Source organism: Cyanistes caeruleus, chromosome 8 (assembly GCF_971803275.1).
Source record: "Cyanistes caeruleus chromosome 8, bCyaCae1.hap1.1, whole genome shotgun sequence".
Classification (NCBI taxonomy): Eukaryota; Metazoa; Chordata; class Aves; order Passeriformes; family Paridae; genus Cyanistes; species Cyanistes caeruleus.
In genome coordinates, this window is record NC_141708.1 from 7,911,455 (window position 1) to 7,931,822 (window position 20,368).

The 20,368-nt window shown below is 39.8% G+C and overlaps 1 protein-coding gene across 34 annotated transcripts in view; it reads left to right on the top strand.

The window, feature by feature from the left end:
• The window catches only part of ABLIM1 (actin binding LIM protein 1), a 186,331-nt gene that overhangs the window by 147,627 nt on the left and 18,336 nt on the right, over positions 1 to 20,368 (top strand). For 17 of the 34 annotated variants that reach the window (XM_086899330.1, XM_086899338.1, XM_086899343.1 and 14 more), the window contains 4 exons: positions 7,009 to 7,086; positions 9,192 to 9,347; positions 13,842 to 13,877; positions 15,139 to 15,268. In XM_086899330.1, the coding sequence (XP_086755456.1) occupies positions 7,009 to 7,086; positions 9,192 to 9,347; positions 13,842 to 13,877; positions 15,139 to 15,268 (400 nt within the window). Of the gene's footprint in view, positions 1 to 366; positions 430 to 2,765; positions 2,814 to 7,008; positions 7,087 to 9,191; positions 9,348 to 13,841; positions 13,878 to 15,138; positions 15,269 to 20,368 lie in introns of all 34 variants that reach the window. The other 17 variants (XM_086899348.1, XM_023929904.2, XM_086899317.1 and 14 more) reach the window with 5 other exon arrangements.

A 20,368-nucleotide genomic window follows, 5' to 3' on the forward strand; every position in this document is an offset into this window, starting at 1 on the left:
GCAAGTTCTGTTTTCTCTCAGTAACTGAATTGTGATATAAACTAATCAGCATTTGAGCTGGTCAAGATCTGAGAGGGAGTTCATAAAAGCAATGGTTGCTTTAGATCTTTTCCCCACGGATATTTGTGGAAGTTTACAAAGACAAAACAAACAGAAAACAAAGCAACCATATGCATGTTACAAAAATATATATTGTTTAGGTGTTTATTTACAGCTGTCTGGCTGTTCATGATTCTGCAGCGGTCAGTAACAGATATCATAACACAAGTAGATGATAATAACTTGATTGAAAAAAAGAGCTTAACCACTGAACTGGGGAAACTGCTTTCCTTTTCACTCATTTTTCCCTTTTGTGTTTCATGACAGCATTCCTCATCTGAGTTCTTTTATCCAAAGAGTCTGGTTCTGCGCAGGCCACGCTCTGCAGAGGTTTGCTGTTGTGTTTTCATAGTGTTGATAATGATCTTCTTTACTGAGAAGATTCTTCATTACTGTCATTTGCTGAGCTTGCTACTACTCCTGCCACACAGCTTTCCTGCTATCACTTGCCACCATGGGCACTGACGCTGTATTTTGCATCACTTGTTTCAGTGTTGCTTGATAATTCTCACATTTTTTTTATTTTGTTTAATGAAATGCTTAAAATTAACTTCTTTATTTTAGATTCAGATGAGCTTTTGGGGGCTGTAGTATTGGTCTTCCAGTATTCCAGAAAGTTTTCCTTCTGATACAAAAAATTTGAGTGCAAATATGAAACAAATGAAAAGGGTGAAAAATATCTGACTTTAAAGCAATGATTAAAAAGAAATAGTTTTCCATGAATAATGACTTAGGTTTTTAGAAAGAAAAAAAAAACAAACCATGAGTTAAGTCAATCCCTTTTTTATATCTATTGACCAACTATCCATGAATACTTTAGTTGAGAAAATGCTTTAAAAATCCCAGATTTGTATATATTCTATATGCTGCCTGAAAGCATTTGCCTCTCTAGTCTGGTGCACAGCCACATGTGAGTTGCTAGGTCCTCTCTGTCCACTTGGCTCTGGAGTAGCTTTCTGCTTTCAGATTTTACTGAGTTTGCTTTGCACCTACAAACACCACCCAATTCCATTTCTTCTCTGTCAGGGCAGTGTTTATTTGTTGGTTGTGTCTGCTGTGGGATGTGTGGCTGTGCAGGTGCACCTGAGGTAGTTTTCACCTGGTGATGAGGTTGGAGTGTGCTGGGGCAGAGCTGGCACAGGCTGGCAGCAGGCAGAGAGTCCATGCCACTGGATTTCCTTGGTGTTGGTTTGTGCAGCCTTCACATCTCTCATTGCAGGGTAGATGCAGTCAAATGTCAGCCAGGGCAGGGTGTCTGTGGGAGATCCAGCCTGCAGGATGGGGTTGGGCAGTGGAATCTAATTCTGTGATTCAGTGGGGGTTAATGCAAGCCCTCTACCCTTTGTCCTGCATGGTGGTTTAGTTACTTAATGCACTGAACACCTCTTGCTCTGTTAGCTACAGATCTGTGTATCAAGAAAATGCAGCATAAAGACATGTTAGCAGTGCTCCTAAGGAGAACAGTGTCTCTTCAGTCCTAGGCTTTATGGGATAAAATCATGGAGTCTGAGAACAGCAAACTGTAGGACCATTCACTCATCTTTTAGGCCAGTGTAGTGACTTTCTGCATTCAGCTTAACACAAATGAGGTTGAGTTTCCAGTGTTGAAATCCAGGAGCCTCCGGATTAAGAACCCAAATCCTAATCAATGTATTAGAAAAATATGCAAGGCAAAATAGGAGCAGCCCATGTTAAAATAAAGCTATGTCCTCCTTCTTGCTTTGTAGACTGTGTAGGATACAAATAGCTTAAGGTCAGATGAACATCCTCTTGTGTAAATTTGGTCAGTATTAAATTCCGTTTAGATTTACATGGTGATTCTACAGAGTGTAACTCAAGGCAGATTTTGGCTTCAAGTCTTTTTCTATAGAGTAGACACAAAAGTACTGTCATTGCTGTTGTTATAAAAGTGGGCCAAAGGCTTGAATCTACATGAAAATTGTAGTTAGAAAATGGTAGGGTGAAATCCTCTGAATTCTCTGAAAGCTTGTGTTGAATTCAGTATGTTCTGGACTTCCCACTTTATTTTCTTGTTCTTCCCACTTAGCTTACTCTTGATGAAGGCTAAGTTTGCATGAGTAGTATTGTAGAAGTGTGTTTGGTACCAACATAACTTCAGCGATTATGTGCTGAAAATTCATTATCCCTTCTGGCCTTTGTGTCCAGAAAGGAAAAAAAAAATTAGTTGTAACCAATAATATCTGTGTCTGTGTGAGTCTGAACTAAATCTGTTCACTAGTTTTGTCTTGATGCATATTTAGTGTGGACAAATAAGGAATGCATGCATTTGAAGGAAACTCCTTGTAAGGAGAAGGGTACAGCAGAGAGGCACAAGGAATGCTGACATTGAGGGACTTTGTTGGTCAGCCATTGAAAATTATGGAAATCCATAGGAAATCCATATTTTATGAGCCCTGGTTCCAAATCCTAATCAACTGTAAAACCTTGCAATTGATAGAGCAGGCAGTCAGGTAAAGAAGTGTTGTACTGAGAAAGTCAAATCCCTTACTGTTGCTAAGTCTGCCCAGTATAAGAAATTCCATCCTAATCTTCTAATAGTTTATTTATAAATATGCTTCACTTAAAGTAGCTCCTGAGGTTTAGAGAATTTGCTTATGCTATAATGTTAAATGTTGTTAAGTGAAAACATATTCATTCTTCTGCAGCTATTATCACCGCCTTGCATAATGAACTCTATCAAAAAATTAAGGCAGGTACTGTAAATGGTGACGATGCCTTTGTAAAACGATAGTGCATCCATTTGGCCAGATGTTCTTGGGATCAGTTTTGATCTGGTTGCCTGCACCTGTAAGTTTTTACAGAGCATGATGCTGAACATCTGTACTTGAGAATGCCGGAGCCACCACATTGTAGCGGCACTGGGATGATGTGAATGGCTCTAGCGAGGATTTTTATTTTTATTTTTTTTTTGAGAAGTTATTTATTTAGATGGTGTACAATGCATGATGACATGACAAACAGGGGTAAATGCAGATGAACATCTTAAGCTTTGTAGTCTAATACTGAAATATCAAGTTAATCAGTTTGGGGCATCTGCATGGGTGATACAATAATTGAGCACTCAATTCACGGTGAGAATTAGAGGATGAGCATGACAGTTGGTATTATCTCCATCAATCTGCAAATGAAACTGGTAAAGAACTTTTGTGTTGAAGGTAAATGCATGGAATGAAGAACAAAAACATAAAAATAAGAAGTCTGTGATAAAGTGGGAAATATGAGAAGCGTTGCAAGTACTTTAGATGCTTTGTGATCTGTTTTTTCCTTTGGCTCCTTTAATGACATGCATGAATTTTTCTTGACTGAATTTCTATTGATCTTTTTTTCATATATTTCATAGACTTTCTGTATTTGGTGCAGACATCCTATATTGATATATTTACTACTTTTACATCCATTTGCGTGGAAGAGGAAAGGAAAAAAAACAATGATTCTCCTACTCTCAGAAAATGTGGAGAAGCCATGTATCACCAGAAAAGAAAAAAAAAATATTATCTCTTCATAGAAATTTCCTTTACATTTCTCTACACAGTGGTGGCTTTATAAAAAGCTGTATCTGATTCCTTTCAAGGAAAAGAACAATCATATAATTTTTTTTTTCAGATCTCTTTGTAGAAGGAGTGAGGCAGCTTAACTTGTTTTGTTGCTGGGAGTGTAGAATAAGTGTCTGTCACAGGACTAATTGTGATGGAAGTAAATACCTCCAAATTATTGCATTCATATTAAAGATTGTGTCCTCTTTCTTCACGTGTTTTCTTTAAATAACGTGTGAAAGAGATGCACTTGTGTCATCTCCAGTGTTAAAGGATGCATCAAGGCCAGCCCATATTCCTGTTTTAGCTGTGCTCTGATCAGCTCCTCTCTAAGGTGGAATTTACACCCCAGTGCAGTTACATCAATAGAGAACTTGACCTCCAGAGTGTCTCCTGCCACCTGTTTAAGATACAGAGTCACAATGGTGTTACACAGGGTCAGGGATGAAAGTGTAACATTCAATCTAATAACAGCCATATCAGGTCACAGATTTTCAAACAGGAGCCTTTATTCGCCTCTTAGGAGAGGAGCCAACCATAGCAACTAAAAGTATGCCAGAGTAGCAGCTTTTATCTAGGAGTCTTTGGTATATGTTTGTTAAAGCAAGCAGCATAAATGTTCTTAAGTGCAATGCGATTGTCTTTAGGCGAAAGTGCAAAGCTGTGAAGGATTCCAGACCATATGGGAAGAAGCAGGGTAGGAAAGAGCCATCTGTGATGGAAACAGCCTGTGTAACTCAAAATAAGAAATAGGGCAAAGTGAGGCAGGAAGGGTAAGAGTAGATGTACGAGTCCTTTTTCATGCACTGTGTTCAGGGGTATGTTTAGACATAAGCAAGGTACAGGACTGGGAGCTGCTAGAGGAGCAGGTCTGCTTGGATTCAGCTCCTCAGGAAAGGAGCAGAGTGTGCTCAGGAAAGGAGCAGAGTGTGCTTGGGCTGGCAGCAGCACGTCCTGCCCAGGCAGTGGGGAGCTTTGCAGTAGGCAGAAGGTAAAATTTATGTACACAGAAAGAATAACAGAAAATAGAAAACTGGTTTAAAGGGTGTCATTTCTGGCTTGTGGCCTTGTTAATGGGATGATGAAGAGGAACTTGGAACAGAAACACAGTGAGGAAATGAAGAACAGGTGCTACAATTTGCTAGTCCATCTGACAATTCCTCCTGTACTCCAGGGTTAGGAGCACCTAAGAAAGTTATTACCAGGATATGGCTGAAACAATCTTCTTAAGGTGTCTAACTTTATTTAGTAAATTCACTGAAGTGATAAAAGTGAGTGACTTTTCCTTAAATGGAAAGGTTTTCAGCAGTGACACCAAGAGATGAAACTAAGGAGCTGGAGTGAGGACTGAGGATTTCTTGTTTTCTGAGGCAATTATAAAGGATCCAAAGGGTCTGCCAGATGGGAATAAGCCATAACTGCCTCTAACACTTGTTTTCCTACAACAGGGAAAATTGAGCAGACAAAACTCTCAAAGTATGTCTGCCAAAAGCCAGAGGTAACAGAGACACCCCTAATAGTACCTCAAGTACTTAATACTGTTCCCTGTGTTGTAATGAAAACAATTGTTTTCCATAGTAACTGCAGCAACATGTTACATGTGTCTCCACTCAAACAGAGTGAAATGAAAGAATGGAAGGAGGAATAAAGTGTTTCTCAACAGCAGCCAGATTTTCTAGCTCAATTCTTGTAACATTTCCATGAAACAAGTGCTTGTTGTTGGGCTTTTTGGTTTGGGAGGAGCTTAAGGGCAGATGAGGAACTTCTGTTCCCTTTTGAGATGTAGGAATTTGCAGCTACAGAGAGAAAAGAAAAGAAACATGTAAAGGTCCAGCTGAGAAAGTGTTCTCAAACATGCTCTGGAGAGGATTTGTGACTGTGTCAGTCCACAGCTACATCTGCTCTCTGTTTGATCTGAATCTTACATTTTTTGGTGGAACATACCCAAAGCCTTTTGCTTCTCTAACCCTCCCTGAATGTGGTGACTTGATTTTCAAAAGTGAAGTTCAGAGAAAGCTTGCTGTATAATCCATGACTAGTCTTCAGCATTTTGTATATAGATGGTTCCCATAGCTTCTCTGGCTTTGAACTTAAAAGTAGAAAGTCTCTGGCATCACTTGAAGGGTTCCATCAGGAAATGTATGCTGAGAGGTAAGATAGGTCCAGTAGCCTTTTTGTGTACTCCAATATTTCCTGAGAAACAATGAGCCAGGTTGTCAGGCCTCGTTTCTCTTCAGGTATGCCTGAAGGTCCCTTAGTCCAGGGGGACCTAATGTCACAAGCTGATGAGGTAAGGACTGTTTTCCAGGATTTCAAGTGTCTTTGAAGTATCCAACTACACTGGTGTCATCAGAGTCATGTGCTGACACGAAGTTTTGTGATGGGATTTGGTAGGAGCAAAAATTGTTCATGGTTTCTCAGTTGCAGTTGGGATATGGTTGACTACCTTTGTGCGTCTGCTGCGTGCCAAGTTTAGGAGTAATCATCAAAATAACCAGGGTGACTTTTGATCAAATATGCTTTTCAAATGCATCAGATTTTCAGGATCCCCACATCTTGGTCATCAGTTGTTTTGTTTTCTCTCACAGAAATTCCTCCAGGGTGTTAGTGTCTGTTTAGTCCTGAAAAAGTGTTGGAAAGTCTGATAAATGTAGCAGCACTGGCTTTGTAGGGATGAGAGTGTTCTCACGAGTTTCAGTTTGCAGGGCATTGTCATTAAACATCATAAATTCAGCATTATGGGGAATCGTGACATTGCAACCAACATTTGACTTCCTTGCTGCATCTTGGTTGCGCTGCAGATGTAGGGAACAGCTCCAAGCAAAGGATTTCAGGTCCTTTTACTTAGGAAGGCTGAATTCAGTTCTGATGACTTCATTCCTGATGGAAATCCAGGGATTGAACACCTGGAAGGAGATAACGTGTGTGCTGTGCTCCTCACAACAGTTTTGTCTGCTGGACTGCTGATCCCTGCAGTGGTTTGTGAACTAACGTGTTGCTAAAGTGACCAGCAGGACTATCCTGGATGGTTCTTTGTATGGCTTCTACAGAGTCTCTGACAGGTGTTGTTTGATTTTGTTCATTATTGTTGTCAGTCTAGTCTTTTACACTGTATGATTTAGAAAACCTCTTCCCCTCTCACACCACTCCTTCCTCTACCAAAAAAAAAACCCAAAAAAGCCCAAAAAAACCCCACTTGCCTCACAAGATTGTGGAATTTGCCAGAATGCTTGCATTTGTGTTGACATTTTTCCTAAATTCAGTTTATTTTCAAGATGTATGCAGAATTCTTCACTTAAAATTGCCAACGTTAATGGCTTCAGATTGCTCTCAAAAGTTCCCTTTTGTTTTTCAGCCTACAAGAACATCATCAGAGAGCATTTATTCCAGACCAGGTTCCAGTATACCTGGCTCTCCAGGCCACACTATCTATGTAAGTACTCCTTCTGATGGATAAGGTGCTGAGCCTTTGCTTGCACATGAACCACTCATGCTGAAATAAATCACTTTTATACTGATGCTTTATTTTAGTGCTTAAATCGTTAAAAGCTTGGCCATGTAGCTTTTATAGCTACAGGATTTCAAGAGCAGGGTAGGCCTTTTCTAGGTCACATTTCTCTTGGGAAAGGTACAGTAAAACTTTTGATGTCATTTGGTGGTGTGAAGACAGACAGAGGGCAGAGGGGTCATTAGACTTTGTAAGGATTTTGTGAGGAGATCTGTGCACTTTGATACACAATTTTTGAGAGTTCTGCTCTCTTCACTTGGGAAATGTGAGGAGCAGGGTCAGCTACACCGAAAGAAGCCTGGCTGATCCACCACCTTCCAAGTCAGAAATCAGATTTTTTGATTGTGGAGGAAAGGTATTTTTAATTTAGGAAAAAAACGTTATTAAGCATAATGCTAAATCACTGATTTTATCTTTATATTTTGCCTTGAGATTGTATAGATGAAAATGTAGAGTAAACCACGGAAATTTTGCAGTTAAATTTATAATAAGGCAGAAAAAACGTACAAAATTACAAATCTCACGTCCTGAATTAAACTCTAGTTCTATGCATTTCAACAACCACAAAAATAAGCTGATATATGAAAAGTGTTGACACTGCAGATATCAAAAGACAAAGCATGTCCTGGAGAACTGCCATTCTGTGGGTAATATCAACTTCATAAATTGTAGCTTATGAAAATTAATTGCTGCTCAAAATCACCATCTGTAGAGTAACATGGCAGCCTCGATTGGGGTCTACAAAAATATCTGTAATAATTTATATTGGATTAAGAGTATCCAGACATATTTGCACCTCATTAATAAACTGATAAAAATACTATAGAAATAACATATATTGTTATAGCTAAATATTTTAAGGATTAAAATGGCTTAAGGTATGTTTTTATATCTGGTAATTAAAAGCTAAAGAGATTTGAGTCTATTTGTAGAGAGAGAATGTCCTAAATATTTCAAAATTTGCTTCTCTAGTAAGAAAGGTTTTGTATTGTTTCTAGTTTAAGGCATTGCATAAGAACCACCAAGACCAGTGGTTGTTAAAGAGCTTGCAAAGGAAAATGCATATTAATCTGAAATTATTAGGTGCTATCACTCAGAAAGAACAGAACTGAATGTAAGTTTCCTTATGCAATCTACTATGAATAAAGTATCTTGTAGAAGTGTTTAAAAACAATTTGAATATCCTCTTTCCATTTTAGTCATCAATGTATTTATGTAAGGTAGGTAAAAATGTATGATGATTTATTTGAAGTCTTTCTGTAAGTAAAGAAAGATATTAGTTATCTAAACTAAATGTAAGGCCTCTTTCTATCTCCCTGTAATGGGTGCAGCTGACTTTGGAATGTATTTCCTACTTCTATTTTTTAATTAGTCAAGATCTCCTTGCAGTCTTAGTGGAAAAAATAGTCCATGCATGCACCATGTAGTTGGTAAGGAGCAGATGCCTTAGTCAGAAGCTTGGGCATAGGATGAGCGATGAATGCAATGTAATTGTTTTATTTGGGAGTTTGGATACCCAGTCCTGACAGTCCTCCTTGTCTTTTTATTCCCTTCCAATAAGTTCTGTTTCCTCTTGTGTGCACAGTTATAAATTGAGTATCTGTCTGTGGTCTTTAGCATGAAATCCTTTTGTAATCTCTGTAATCTGCAAACTAAATTGATGTTTTCACCCATTTTACATATGGGAAAACAAGAGCAGAAAGGTGAAAATACTTGCCTGAGGCCACAAAGTGAGTCATTGGCAGAGCTGAAGTTTCCAGCTCATTACTGGGGATAAAAAACTTTTGTAACATAACTAGATCTATATATGCCATGTTCTTTCTTCCCCAAGAGAAGAGAAAGCACTGTGAGCTGCTGCAGAGGAGGCCTGCTGGAGAGGAACAAGAAGCATTCACTCCACGTGTAGGGTGCCAAAAAGGGGTTTCCATAGCAACAGTGTGACAACAAATACACAAAATCATGAATTGTATACAACAGAAATTGCCAGTGCATTTGTGTAAGTTAATTTATCTTCTGTCTTTGACCTTTAGGCAAAAGTAGACAATGAAATCCTTGATTACAAGGATTTAGCAGCCATTCCCAAAGTCAAGGCCATTTATGACATTGAACGTCCAGACCTAATTACTTATGAGCCATTCTACACCTCCGCCTACGAGGACAGACAGGAGAGACAGAGTCTTGGAGAGGTAATGACCCACCAGCACCTCATTCCACTGTGCACTGCATCCACAGCCTGCTTCGCTTCCCATTGGCACTCCTGGAGGTCGTTGCTGCTGCTGTTCACTCTGCTTTGTGTCTGTCTGATCTGGGGGTACTGGGAACACTCACGGAAATGCAGGATTAGCCACTTACATTAACACCAGGGGAGAGGCTTGCAGGCTGTCTCTGTGTGCTTCCTCATAACTCCCACGGATATCCTAATCTTTGGGAATGGCAAGGTCCAGAATGTGAGTCAAAAGCCAATGTGCTGCTGTGCTGTGGAGCACCAATATTCATAAGGGAATGGGAGGAATACCATGATAGTCTGTGGACTAAGAGCAGCAGGATACTTATCTCACAGATACTGAAGGAAAATATATATATCTCCAGAGCACTTTGTCAGACATACTGGATAAAATTGTGTCAGGATGAAGTGCTCTTCCACCTGGGAAAGCAGGTTGATTGTGTTATAGAAATACCTGCCTCACATTTTAACCTGCTGATGTTTTGTAAGGATTCTTGTATCAGGCAGCAACAAGAAAAAGCTATGTCATTTATTCTTGTAAACTTGCATGTGGAGGTATCTTTCAGATTGTCGGTCCCCAGTTTTCTCAGGTGAATTTCCATAGCTGCAATTACTATTTACATGATTCCAGTGCAGTCTGTGAGGCAGGTTTTGTCATGTAATACCATCTGTCTATGAATCAGACTTCCTGAATGCAGATCTAAATGGACGTGGAAATGGATTTACCACTGCAGTCTCAGTGACCATACTGACTGTAACTGAATTGAGTATGAAGATAAATTCAAGAAGAAAGAATTGCAGTAAATCATTCAGGCACCAGTGGTCTGTAGATGACCAGATCAGTGTGACTGATAATCTGCTTTCTTACCAGTGTTCTGCCCTCCAGCAGGTCAGAACTGCATCATTTTTTCTTCTTTGTTCTTTAATGTTTTATAGAGTTAGGTTTTTAAATCATGAATTGGAAATTCAGCTCAGGAATAAAATAAGAGATTAACAGGTCAGAACATTACAGAATTTCTCCAATTTATGTTGGTAGTGATTCCAGCTGGCATCTGGTTCAAAACCACTGAGATGGAGTGGTGACCTCTGACCAGTTCCAACAGGCCTGACCCATTCCACAAAACCTGCTACAAACACATGTCTCTTGTTAGTTACACAGGGGGAACTAATCTCACCAGAGAAAGTGAACTTTATGTTAATCCTTAAAGGGAAGCTTCTTACTGACAAAGCAGAATTTTGGGAGCTGATAAAGCAATATGGTGTAAGTTGTCTGCTTTTTATGCTTGTTCTGGGAATAAGCAAAAGCCTTCGGGGTTTTCTTACACCATATTATCACCAGCATTAAATTCAGTTAATTTCTAGTGACTACAGAAATTTGTTCTGGAAAGAGAAGGGGCTCTCACCTTCTTTTCAGAAGATCTTGGGTTTTAACCCAGTGCTACTGCTGACTTCTGTCACCTTGGGCAAGTTGCCTCACCTCTTTGTATCTGTTTCTCGTCCCTTCCCTTGCCCTAATGAGAACACAAGCCCATTGGGGTGGAGTGATCCCTTACCCTGTGTTTGTGTTGTGGTAATGGAGTGACAGCAATCTTGGTAAAACGTACATCATCCCCATCATCTTTAAAAAGCAAAGAAGGTGGCACGTCTAGTTGTACAGACAGTGATTTATCCTGCATTCTCTTTGTAAGGGATGTGTATGTGGTGGTGTTAAATTGCAGGTGACCCTCAGTTTATGATTGTAGATTAGACATGCCCCCTCACCATGATTTACAAAGAAAAAAAATTTAAAAAACCACCGGTCTCAGCAAAGAAAGAATTTTGGGTGTACAAGGGGAGATGTGCAAGAGGCACCAAAGTTAACCCAATAAAAAGTTAATCCAGAGACGGACACACACGGTAATTCTAGGGAATGGGCTACAAGAAAACGATCCACTTTAACCCAGCACGGCAGCGAGCAGAGCCGCGGGGCCGCGCTCCCGGCGCCGGGCGCGCTCCCGCTCGCTCGGTCCCGCGCGCTCCCGGCGCCCTCTCGTGGAGCGCGGGCTGCCTTGGACACAGAGCTGAGCGGAAACGTGTCTGCTGCACACGGAGAAAGCTACAGAAACCGCCAGGCGCTCTTCAGGACCTGTCGCTTCTGCCCTGGGACCAGCAGCCTGATGAAGTGGCCCTTTTGCAGCTCCAACTTTTGTTGGGTATATACCGCGAAGCAGCACTTTATGTCCTTTACTTCAAGTATTCCGTTTGTTGGAAGCACTAAATGCTCTGAAGCACCTTTCACTTAATGAGCAGACATAAAATGAAAAAAGGATTTTATTTTCTAACATGATAGATGCTTCAAAATAGAGCAGGCATCCTACCTGGTAGTTCGAAGACAGCTAAAGAGGTATCAGTGTGAAATGCTGAAACTTACGTTGCAGAACGACACCTGTAAAAATTAGGAGAAATTTCCCAGATGACAAAGTGATCTGTGTGACTTCAGGTATCAGAGCAGACTCTCAGATTTCAAAGCAATAGAGAACTGAGCCTATTACAGTAGAAAAAGTTTGGTCTGAATAAGCCTTCTTCCCCTTCCCTTTCCTCTTTCCCTTCCCCTTCGTCATCTGGAGTCATCACTGTATTTCCACTGGCTTGCTGTTTTGGAATGGAGCTGATTTGCTCAGTTGCCTGCACAGTGTGTTTCAAACTGATCATAGTGTGGCCTTCTGGGATAGACCAGGTTTTGAAAGACCTGGAGAACCCAATGTTCCTTGGCAGCCTCAGAGTTTGAGATCTGACAGTTCACCTCTGCATGATAAAACAGTGACTTGGCTGCAGAGCGAGGTTCCATTTCCCAAAAGGCAACGAGATGGTGTCAGCTAGTGATGGAGCAAAAGTACATGAAAGGAAAAACACCTGGATTCAGCACGCTATTTTCTGGGCTGCCTTCCCAGTCTTAGATTCCTATGACTGCCTTTCACTTTAGCCATTACCTCAGCATCCAGGTAACCCCAGCAGATGATAGAAATGCATTTATCTAGAGTAACACATGAATTGCTACAGAAAAACATGGGAATGCACGTCACAACATGTGCTTTTTTCATTCCTATTGAAAGTTTTAGGTTAGCTCTCAGTTTTTGTAGAGAATGTTGTTCCAAAGCACTTTGTATGGCATGTTTCATGTGGAGCAAGGTTTTTACAGCTGCTGCTGTTAGAGGATAGGAATTAGGGAAATATGAATGTAAAAGACTTTCAAGGCTTTGATGGAAAGTAGCAAAAGCAGTCTTTAGCAGCTTTATGGAAACTTGATGGAAAGGAGATGTCCTATATCCAATAAAAAATGTTGCTCCTTTATTTGGATACTTAGCATTCCCAGTATCACCAGCTCCATGAGAGTGAATAATCTCTCAATCCAAAATTTATGTATATTTACCAGCTGGATATTTTGTTACCAGAGACTCTGTGTGCATTTTACACTACTGCTGCTGTACATTAGTGTAGTAGTTAGACAAGAATCAGCAGTTTTGGTTCTGAGATATTATCTTAATAACTATATCAGTCTATAATTTTGGTCTTAATTAAAAGCATAATCTCTTGCCCAATTTATTATGACAAATAATATTGAAGTTTTGTGCACAAAGGAAATAATTAAAACCTGATCTCCCAGCTTCAAATTGTCTGGTGGTTGGAGAGCATGTAACTGGTAATTACACATAGCCTTTATTCTTGTTTGTACCGTCAGCATATGCATAATCATATGTTTCTTCTAAAGGTATTTCTTGCCTCAGTTTCCCTGTGTTACAGAAACTTTTCATAATATTGTGCATATTTCTGCCCTCTGGCCTCTGTGCAGTTCTTTCAGTACAAATGCTTGTAATTCCTGTCTGTTCTCCTTACGTAACCATAGAGGAACACAGAGATTTAAAGGAGGTCATATCAAAGAAATGCTGATGACAACTACGTGCTCCTTTGCATGGGTATGAAATGTAAGGCCTTGGGGAGAAGCAAATTTTTGCCAGTGTGTGTGTTGGAGGGAAAAGATGCTTCATCCTGAAAGATATTCTGCATTTTGATTTTCCATGCAAAACTCTGAGTTAAGTTTATTTACTTTGATTTCCATTTTAAAGATTTCTTCATGACAGGCATGGTTATTAAATTAATAACTCTTTTTGATTTTGATCTTTACAGCTGTGTTAATTACCACAATGATTAGATGGCTAAGATGATTTTGCATGATACTTGACTGAATTAATCATGCTTATAAAGATTCTCCCAGAAACTTTAAACATCAATGATTTACAGACCAGTCCCTGAGCCATGTGGAAAAAGCTGGTTCCAGTGCCAGAATGGCCTCAGTAATTTCTGCATTGCCACTTTGCATTGTCATACGTCAGAACATCTGCAGCAATGTGTAGATTACCATTTTCTAGCCCAGCATATGCAATGATATTTCATAACCTTATTTTTTATGTCTTTGCAGTCTCCAAGGACATTATCACCTACCCCTTCTGCAGAAGTAAGTTTGGTGGAAGATTTGGGGACAGTGTCCTACTGTGATTAGAATCATTCCCTCAAGGCAGTACAGGAGTTGGGTTTGTTGTCAGTCAGATCCAGCTCTCTTTGCCACACAGGCATGTTTTCTCAATGCTGAAACTTAATAAAAGTATTTCTAAGAAGAAAACAAGAAGCTCTTATTGAGAGATTGTACATAAACTGGAGCTGCCACTACTCCCTCTTGCTGTCTGTAAAGCAGAGCCCTTTTTCCAGCAGGTGTCACTTCTGGTACATTCCTGCTCCTTGTGGCACAGGCAGATTCAGATCTCGAGAGCTGCAGGATTTACAGGATATAAAATGCTGCTCTAAACATCTAAATAATAACCCATGTTTGCTACTGAAACATTTGCAGTTTCGTCTTGAAGAAAAGATAACTATGGTCTGGTTTGGTTTTGCTGTTCCAGCGGAGTTAATTTGAACATCATAATAACATGAAAGATTTGGGAAGTCATTTGTCAGGATACAACAGATGCTCTTGCAGAGCCATTATCATTGCATTGTCCTGTTGCTTATTTGCAACATAAAAGTTGTACTTATTGCTACTAGTTAAAAATTAAGAGACTATAAAATTTCTTGTAAGTCTTCATGCATTAATCAGTCCTTTCCCTTTTGTCCTGGTTTAGTTTGCTTCATGGAGGGGTGGGGGGATAAGGGTGTTGTTTGTTTTGAGATTTTTTGTTTGTTTCTTTTATTGGCTTTATTTACCCTCAGGAGACCAAGTACACTGAATTTTGCTCTACAAGGTGTCATGTTTTCAGATGCATATGGGGAATCTGGTTTGGATATAAATGCCTGCTGATGCAGCTGGTGACACACGGTGAATTTAGCCACAGACAGTTCTGTGCTGCAGCTATTGAATTCTTGCTGGTCTCCAAGTTAGCTCACTGATGGTCAGGTCGTGTGTCTTTGTGCAGGACATTGCAGGACACACATGCTCTGGATGCAGCTTCCTTTATGGAGTCAGGGAATGTGGGAAAATCTAGGATTATTATAGTTTAATAGAAATTACAGGTGGATTTGGAACTTTCCAAGACTGAATTCTGACTATAAAAATGGGTTGGAGCAGATCCTTGGAGAGCAGTGCTAATGAAGTAGCTTGAAAGCTTAAGGGATGCTGCTATTTCAGTCGCTTCTGCTGATGCCTTCAGATCCATGGAAGTTAAGTGCTGCTAAAAATGTGTTCTGTGCATTTACATTTATCAGTGGATGCCTCTGTTCTGCAGGGCTACCAGGACGTTCGGGACCGCATGATTCACAGGTCTACCAGCCAGGGCTCCATCAACTCTCCCGTCTACAGTCGGCACAGCTACACCCCCACCATGTCACGTTCCCCCCAGCATTTCCACAGACCTGGTAAGGGCAACTGCATTACAAACACATGCAAAAATATTATTTCTTTAATATGCCACTCAGTGGTGCAGTGACATGCTTCTTTCTCTTAGAAATGGAAGTTTAGGATTGGAAAATTGTTGTGTATTTTAAATGTCTTGTTTTCTACCTGTTTTTTTTTGCTCTGGATTGACATAGTCTTTTTGCACTAGGCTGACTGTTTCTTGCATCATAAATATGCATCTTTTGGTTTTGTTTCCAATCAGCTCTTTTTGAAATATTTATATGTTTCTGAAAGCAAGCAAAAATTTGCAGCGGTGAATTGAAAACTTCATTCTGGAGTTTGGGAAAAGTATCACATATTGGAAACAAAAATTATGGCTTGACTGTACAAAAGTTAGTAATTTAGTTTTAGTCCCTTGTAAAAAATTTCTTTAAAGCTTGGTGCAGACACAGAATCTCATATTCAGAAGCAAAGCACCCCTGTGTTCCAAATTTCTAGTCATTTTTTTAAAACATGGACTCAGAAGGCATCTTTTTAATTAAAGCCATAGGCAGTTGCCTGGGAGCACTTGAAAATATAAACTTTACTTTCTGGTTTAGCAGTGATGTACAAGTCCTAGGTACAATATAGAAAATGTACAGGTCATTCAGGTTCCCAGTGCCATCAAAATTACTGGTTGTGTATCTAAAAGCAAGATATGAAAACGAATTATTCATCCACACCCAAACTGCATAAAAACATATCACTAAATGCTATTCATTGAAGAATTTTCAAGACTGATTTTATTGTGTATGGTGATGAATTAAATCTTTGTGATCTGTTTTTAAATTAAGTGATGCAATTACATGGTTTCATCTTCCTTGGTGATTACAGCTGAACAGTTGGGATGCCAAAAGCCCATATGCAATAGGAGCTGCATTTTTAAAATTAAAGATTTATAATAGAGCCACCACTGTGGAACTTGAATGCTGTAGCCATTTCCTAGTGGGGGTGGGCTGAAAGCAGCCAATTGTGTCTGTCAGTGAATGCCTTATTTAAGGGACCCAAGGGAGGTGGGACAGAAGCAAATTGTGTCTGATACTTAGTGCTGACAACATGACTGTGTTTTAAGATGACGATTACAACTGAAACTGAAAGAGATTTGAAAACATGAAAAAGCTGCAAACTTCTGTCCCTTGACTCTCCAGTTCTGGGGGGATTTTTCCATTTTTATCTGCTGTCTCAGGGATATGAACAAATCCAGGCTCTATTCCAGACTTGACTGTAACTGAGTTTTACTGTCTATGTTCAAAGACTTTCCCCAGAAGCAATCTCTGTTTATCTAACTCTTGTGATGGGCAGATGGGCTCAAGCTAGAGTTGTGATCCAATGTAAAATCTTCCAAAGCCCACAGCCTGAAGGATTTTCTGGAGAGATATTTGTTCAAACTTACCTGTGTTAAGATGATCTCATCTTGGGCTTACCTGTAACTGATCCTCATATGACACAGAAGTAATTCTGTACAATTTATCATTTGATGTTTCCTACCCTGTTTTGGGGTAACTGTTAAAGCTACTTTAATAATTTTCCTCCAGTAATTATTTATTGAATAATAGCATAAATATACATTTTTTTCCTCCTAATGGCACTTCCTTTTACCACGTTATTTTGAAAGAATAATTTCTTTCTGAATAAACCCAGTGGCCCCAGATCATTTATCTTTTGCTGCCTGCCAGGCCTTGAGAGAGAAGTGAACTTGTACTGATGTTGTCAGCATAAGGTTCTTCAAAAATTGAATTCCTACAAGTTCTGAAAAAGTTTGCAGCCTTTTCCTCCCGTGGTGCCCTAGCTGATGTTGGCAGCATTTTTGGAACGTCTTAAAACAATAGAAAACAGTTTGCATGCCTCTTGACTGACATTTTTTGGTCAGGCACTTTTCAAACCAATTGCTTTCTTAACTAATTGAGCGTCAATGTGATGTTTGCATGCTGGTAGCAGGCTACTTTCTGGTAACAAGGCATTGGTCAGAAGCTCATTAAGCCAATGATGTTATGCTAAATTAGCCATGCGGTTCAAACCTAAGCCTCTCTTCTAACGCTTCCTGTAACTTTGTCTTAACATTTACGGGCCCTTTGGTGCGTCTTTAACCGTTTTGTTTTCTTTCTCCTTCCTTCTTTCCAGAATCCTAATTGTTCAATGCCTTTTTTTTTCTCCTTCCTTCGAAGCCTCCTTCCCTGCCTGTCTCTTATTGCTTTTCTTTGTCTCCGTTCTGTCCTGTCCCCCGCCTCCCCGCTGCCGCAGAGCTGCTGGCTCTGGGTGCGCGGCGCGTGGTACCCCCGCGCACAGCCCATGGTACCCACAGCGGCCCTGTGCTCCATGACTCCCGCCCCAACTCCCCATTCCGACACCACTTCATCCCCCATGTCAAAGGTAAGGAGCCAGGCCTCTCTCCAGGGAGTACCCTCCAGCCTGGAGATTTGTTAGCGCTCTGGCAGAGCTGAGAAGGCGTGTCTCTGGGAGGTTGCCTATGGCTGTGTAGCTGAGCATGCCTCGAAATGTGCTGTTGCACTCAAAACTACGTTTAGAATAGACATAATGTCCTTTTTTCTGGAGGAAATATGTCATTTCTAAGGGCCCTAGCTGAAAAGTCACCAAGCATTTACCTGGTAGAAAAACACAGAAAGGCATTGTCATTTATTAACCAGAACCTATATGTGCCTAATTTAGCTTCTTTCTAAAGCAGTACTCAACAATCCCTTCTGCAGTTATTTTATCAAATCTAATTATTACTACCACATTCTTAAAACATGCAGTGAAAAAACTGATTACAGAGTTTCCTGAATGAGGACAAGGTGATCAAAATATGGAGAAGAAAAGAAAAGAGATGATATAAAGATCAGTGGCAACAAGGAACTTAATCTTTGTTATTCACCTTGGCAATAATTAGGGCCCAACAAAATAAAATTAAAATCTCTAGGCCTCTTTTCAAATGGTGCAAATCAGCAGGCTCTGCTGAAGGCAGTAGCACTGCGAGGATTTACATTATTTGAGGATCTGGTCTTTTTTTCAGTCTTTTGTTTTCCATGGTTTGATTTTGAAGGAGGATTCTTTTTTTCACTGTGTCCCCTCAAGGAACTCATTTAGCTCAATAAGCTTTTAGTTCTTGCTTTTTGTGTATGTGGATTTACTCTGAGCTCTATTGGAGCACTTGGCTGGGCCATCTCTTCTGTTTGGGGGGAGAAGGTCATAGCTCATATCACCTACAAGAGCTCAAAAGGAGAAAGTTGAGTAAATTGAAAATGCATTCCAATCTGGCACCACTGATTAATGTATATATTCATAAACTGGAGATAATCAGAAGCAGTTGCAAGAAAGCTGTTGCCATGAAGTTTCAAGAAATGGTAGTAGATCTCAACATCATAGCTCTTTAAGCATTTGGATCACCACTGGTAATTTTATTCTTGCCTTTTTTAAGATGATTTTTGATAATTTGCACTGTCCACTTTTCTACTATATTTCTATTTAAAAAATAATCTCACTTTAAAAGATTGGGACCCTTAAAAATAGCTATACTGCTCATTTCAGCATGCAGTTAATTCATAGTCCTTGCAATTTCAACATTTCTTTGCTGTAAATCCAAATTAATGCTCACACTCTTTCAAGTGGCGTTTTCATTTGTTTTCTGTTGAGAAAATAGCTTCTTCAACAGATAAATGAGAAGAACTATTAGAAATCCATGCTTATTGTTTTCAGATTTCAGAGAATCACCTGACATGTAGATCAGGTATATTTTTCAGTTATTGGTAGAAAAGGCCAAGTGGGATTGCAAGCGCTGTAGATGGCGGGAGGTGGGGGGAGGTCTGAGTTTTATCAGATGCATTGTGAAAGATGTAGGAATCCTCAATTTTCTGAAGGCCTGGACAGCATTTATGTGTCATTACTCAGCCAAACTCCTGAAAGCTCAGATTCATATCACTGTGACAGAAGAGGCACCATGTGATCTTTTTACTGGCTCAGCGTTTCTCACTTGTACTTTTAGCAAGAAGGTGAACTTGATGTTGGTTTGTAAGAAAGATTTCACAAAACTGTAACTTCTGGGGTTTTTCCCTTTAGGAGTCAGAAAATACAGATCATATCTCAACTGCTTTGGTAAAGGGGCATGATTTCCCAGCAGCATAACTGGGAAATAATAAGATAACTGAAGCAGCATGTGACATGTTACACCCATGTTATTTTGTATACTCAAGCCAGAAAAGAAGACATTTAGACCAGTTTCAGTGTGTTTTCATACAACATAAGGCTTAAAGAAGCATAATGATTAAGCCTCATAGACACAGCCAAAAGTAAAGAAATTGGAGGAGTGAAAGGGACTAAATACGCCTCAGAGTGAGAGTTTGTTGATGTAACATATATGTTGAAAAAGCTGGAAGAGTGTGTAATATACATCAGCTTAGACTTCATTTAATCTAATTTGGACTCTCCATTGAATTTGGTCTTGTCTCAATAAAGTACTGTCTTTGCTATGAAAGAATCAAAACAAGTCCAGGAATGAAAGAAACCCTGACCCTTCTGAAATCAGAGACAAAACTCTCATTGAGAGTCAGGATTTCATCTTGCATGCCTAGAATTTTTCAGAGGCATTCAAGAATATTGCAAAGCCTCCATAAGATTTCCATGTAAAAGAGCTCCAAAGTAATGTGTATTTCTTTGCTCACAGACCTTCCCATGAGGAATCTACCCACCTTCATAGAGAATTTGGACCTTGGTTTTCACAGGTTCCCTCTTTCCTTCCCTGAGGCATGTCTGAAATCAAATGCTTTCTGTACCTGGTAACTATTTCCAGGGTTTTGTGGATGCAGGTGAAAGTTCTGCTCTGGAAGACAATTGTGTATTGGCTTTTTCATGATTTTCAGTTTTGTATGTGAGATAAAGGCTACACTTCTGGACAAGAAGATTAATGATAGTTTGACAAAACCTGAACAGGAGTTAAGGGTTTCAGGTACTGTTGAGCTTGTTTTCCTATGTCTACTCAGAAGCAGAGCAACGAAACTGGAAGCTGACAGAAGGCTCAGTGTTGGTTGCAAATTGACAGAAGGCTGAGTGTTGGTTGCATATGGGTTTTTTGGCCTGATTCTGTGAGC